Source organism: Emydura macquarii, unplaced genomic scaffold (assembly GCF_026122565.2).
Source record: "Emydura macquarii macquarii isolate MOO-44397 ecotype Brisbane River unplaced genomic scaffold, CSIRO-AGI_Emac_v2 contig_2325, whole genome shotgun sequence".
Classification (NCBI taxonomy): Eukaryota; Metazoa; Chordata; order Testudines; family Chelidae; genus Emydura; species Emydura macquarii.
In genome coordinates this window covers 146,382-150,699 of record NW_027132462.1, presented here as the reverse complement: position 1 = coordinate 150,699, position 4,318 = coordinate 146,382, and the positions used below count along the sequence as shown (strand labels likewise).

The window sequence follows — 4,318 nt, the reverse complement described above, 5'->3', positions numbered from 1 at the left end:
AGGAAGGCCCTCAGTTCAGTAACCACTGGTGCAGTTTTACTTACACGTTGTGCTCCCACCACCTTTTCAACGTACCAAGCTTGCCTTATAGCGTCTGAACCCAGGAGGGTTTGCACTATTCACCACTTGGGCTCCAATCCCTCCCCCACCCAGCTGAAGTAACTCGCTGTGTTAGCTTGGAACTTGCCAAAGATCTACAGACCCCTTGCATGAGGAGAGGATGCGGGTCCTGTGAGGATAAAGAGAAGCTTTTAGGATGGTTGACATGTCTGGTTCCTGTCAACACTGGCCAGGCAAATCATTCAGCTTGTTTTGGAGGGATTCTTTGGGGCACAATGTATCACTGAGAATATTTGGTAAGTGAAAAAATTAATAGCCCGATTCTCATCGAATTTACACATGTTAATCTGGAGTGATGCTATTTTAGTCAAAGTTTCTGAATTCAGAATTTGGCTCTTAGAATTTTTCCTGTGTACAACAAAGAGGCAGTAGAAAAATGTGTAATCTGGGCTCTCCAGAAGAGAAAATATAAATAAAATATAATGAGGCAATGAAACACATTTATAAATAGCATCAGTGCAGGACAGATAAATGTAATGACCGTATTCATCATGCACTCATAAGATCACAATTGTAAAATCATGCAGTGCTTAAGCAGGCTGTGGAACATACAGCCACAAGATATCAATGGGACCAAGAGTTTAGTAGGAATCAAAGAGGGACTGGAGGTTGATCTGGGCAACCAGAAAATCCAATTATAGTAGTGAGGGGTTTTTCAAATAGCTTGACAGGGTCATAAACATTTTTGATTTACACCATAAAATATGTCTGTGTCAGGAGGAATTTCCCCCTGGGACCACGTTATCTCACAGCTGTCTATTGTACGGCTTCTTCTACCTTCCTCTGAAACATCTATTCCTAGCCATAGGAAAAGGGGCTAAATGTACTACAGGTCTAATCCAGTCTGGCATTCCCTATCGGTGGTGTACATGAGAATATAGGAACGGCCACACAGGGTCAGACCAATGGCCCATGAAGTATCCCGTCTTCCACAGGGCCAATGCCAGATGCTTCAGAGGGAATGAACAGAACAGGTAATCATCATGTGTAAATCCAAGAGTATGTTTTTAGTGATCTTCCTTGACCTTCTGGAAGACTCTAGACATGCACTGAGAGCAGAATGATGTCTCCTTCAATATTATCTAGTCTTCTGTTACTTTTCCTTTCAGGAAGTAAAGTTCAAAACTCCTTGGACCCACACAGTACATCATGCCAGCTGTCAATGACACCAAATTTCAACCAGCAGTCTTCCTTCTCACCGGAATACCTGGCCTGGAAGACGTCCATGTCTGGATTTCCATCCCCTTCTGCTTAATGTACATTATTTCCATATTAGGAAATTCATTCATTCTGTTCATTATAAAAACAGATCCATCTCTCCATGAGCCCATGTACATTCTCCTTTCCATGTTGGCCATCACAGACTTTGGGTTATTGATATCCACCATGCCGACGACACTGGGCATATACTGGTTTCATTCTAGGGAAATCAGCCACGATGCCTGTTTTGCCCAGCTGTTCTTCATCCACTCGCTTACGATAATTCAATCTTCTGTGCTCTTGTGCATGGCGTTTGACCGCTTTGTGGCAATCTGTAACCCTCTGAGATATGCTTCCATCTTAACCCCTCCGAGAATAGCTAAGATGGGACTGGTGTGTCTGCTAAGAGGGGTAACCCTAATATTACCACTCCCCATTCTCCTGAAACAGCGTGAATACTGTAAGGACAACATCCTTTCCCTTTCCTATTGCCTTCACCATGACGTAATGACGATGGCTTGTTCAGATATCAGAGTGAACATCATCTATGCTTTCTTTTTAACAGTCTCTTCACGGGGGTTGGACTTGCTGCTCATCCTCCTATCCTATGTGATGATCTTTAAATCAGTGCTGAGCATCGCATGCCACGTGAAGCACCTCAAGGTCCTGAATACCTGTGTCTCCCATGTCTGCGTCGTCCTTCTCTTCTACATACCACATCTTGGCTTATCTGTGATATATAGATTCATGAAGAACTCTTCTCCGATATTTCAGATTGTCCTGGGCAACGTGTATATGCTGGTCCCGCCCCTGATGAACCCAATCGTGTACAGCATGAAAATACAAGCAATTCGTGTGAGGATAATCAGGGTGTTCGTCAAGTGAAGTGTCAGTTCATCACCCAGCTCCAGAGAATCAAACCCCTGTAACTGACTTCTTGCTATCAGCAGTCTCAACTATGTAGCACGAAGCTCAGGGACAGTGGGGATCCAGCCTGACCAGCTGGGAGGCTGGTCCTGTGGTTTGTGCACTGCTCTGCTGGTCAAGGTCCCATGTCATACTGGGAGTCTTTGCCAGAGTTTGTATTTTTTTGTTTGTTGCCTAAATCCTGGTGCCCTGTCTTACCCACAAGACCCTCCATCCTATTCCGAGTCACAGGATAGGAGCACAGGGTTACGACTTAGAACTTAAAGTGATGGAAACTCTTCTCCATTTTGTGTTCCTGTTGCACACAGCTGTGCGTGTTCCTAGTTCAGCCAAAAGATTGGTTTTGATGTTGAAATTGCTGGATGAGTTTCTAGGGACTGTGCAATACAGAAGGTGAGATTAGATATTCACAGTCGTCTCTTCTGACCTTAAATTCCATTTGATGTATTACTATTCCTAGGTTTTATTTCCATTGTCTGATGACAGTTTACAAACATCTTCCAGTAACTGGAACAATCCTTAAGCAACTCCTCCCCTGTGTTTTAAGTCCATTTAGTCCTCTCTGAAGAAAGAACCAGGTTCACACCAAAGCTAGGTGAAATTTTTCAGACAGATTGTTCATTTGATGGAAAATGCAGGTTCAGCGGACCTGAAATGATTCGGAAATTTGACAAAATAGTTTTGGCCATTGACAAAAATGGTCAGAGGTGAGGGAGAAGGTGGTGGGGCTGTCTCTTGTCACCCAGCATAATCCTTAGGTCAGTTGTTAGAGTACTCATGCAGGTTGTGGGAAGGCCCAGATTCAAATCCCCCCCTTGATCAAACCTGAAATGGAGTCACTAGAAATTCAGAAAAAATTAATATTTGGTTCTGCCTTAACCAATTTTTTTCCAACTTTTCAGAATTGCCACCGGACCAAAAAATCAGGTAGGAGTGGTGCTGGGAGGCCTTTCAGGAGATATAGGCACCCCAAAATTTGCTTAACTCCCTCTCCCCCCCTGTAGCCACCCTGCCTGGTGCAAAGGGTGATATGTGCCACTCTCCGACAATCCAGATCTGAATGTTGACAATATGCAGGGTTGTCCTTAAGGAAAATGGCTCTCTAGATGAAGGAAGCTCCCCATACAGTGACCCCTCTCCCTTCGGGCTGGAAGTATGGGGGCAGGAAGCAGGGGTGGAGCTTTGTGCATGCAGGGGAGATTCCTGGAAGTGGATCTTAGCTGGTCCCAGGAGCAGCCCCATGCAGAGAAATAGGAATTCCTGCCCCTTCCTAGCCCAGCCGGTACTAGGAGTTGGAGTCTGGCACAGGCTAGGAGCCGCTGTATGGGCACCCACTCCCCAGAGCTGGGCTCAGGGCTTGCGGATTACAGGGGCCTTCGGCTGGCTGTGTGTGTATCTGTGTGTGGGAGGGTTATAGTGCAGTGTGACATACCCCAGGGTACAATCTTTGAATGGCTGTAGCTCCTTCATTCTCCAGCTCAAAGTGGCTTTTGCACTGCTTTGCAGATGAACAATACAACCCGCCAAGCTCTAGTCACTCATGGCCCTCAGCATGCAACATTGCGTGAATCCTCTCCCAGCCCCTCATGAACTACACACAGGGCAACACCAGCCACTCCTCTAGGCCCAGCCTTGCACCCCAGAAATGTGCGTCTCGTACTATCCAGTCCGTTCACTGTATAAAGCAAGTTCATGTAAATCCGTTTTTCCAGCAGGGGTTAATAATTATGCACCAGCTTTGTTGTTTCAAGCAGAGTTTCCCACACACTTTGACAAAAACACTGTGCTTAGGATAAAGCAGTGAAACAAGTTTATTAACTACAGCAAGAAGGATTTAAAGGGATCAAAAGTCAGGAGGCATAAAGGTCAAAATTGATTGCGAAAGAAATAAAAAATAAACATGCTGTCTTATTCCTAAACTTTACCAAGTGAAGTAAGATTTGAAGCAAACAGTTTTTCTCATCCCATTGGATGGTGCAGGCAGTTCACAGTTCTGGGTACACAGGATGGATTTCCTTCCCAGCCTGGGACCAATCTCCCCACTTCAAACTCTTTCAAGCAATCGTGGTTC

General features: G+C 45.1%; 1 protein-coding gene across 1 annotated transcript; it reads left to right on the top strand.

Annotated features, from left to right (window-relative positions):
- Positions 1-1,269: 1,269 nt before the first annotated feature.
- On the top strand, positions 1,270-2,205 carry LOC137161591 (olfactory receptor 51G2-like). The gene has a single exon (XM_067560973.1). The coding sequence runs from the start codon at positions 1,270-1,272 to the stop codon at positions 2,203-2,205; it is 936 nt and encodes a 311-aa protein (XP_067417074.1).
- The last annotated feature ends 2,113 nt before the right edge of the window (positions 2,206-4,318 follow it).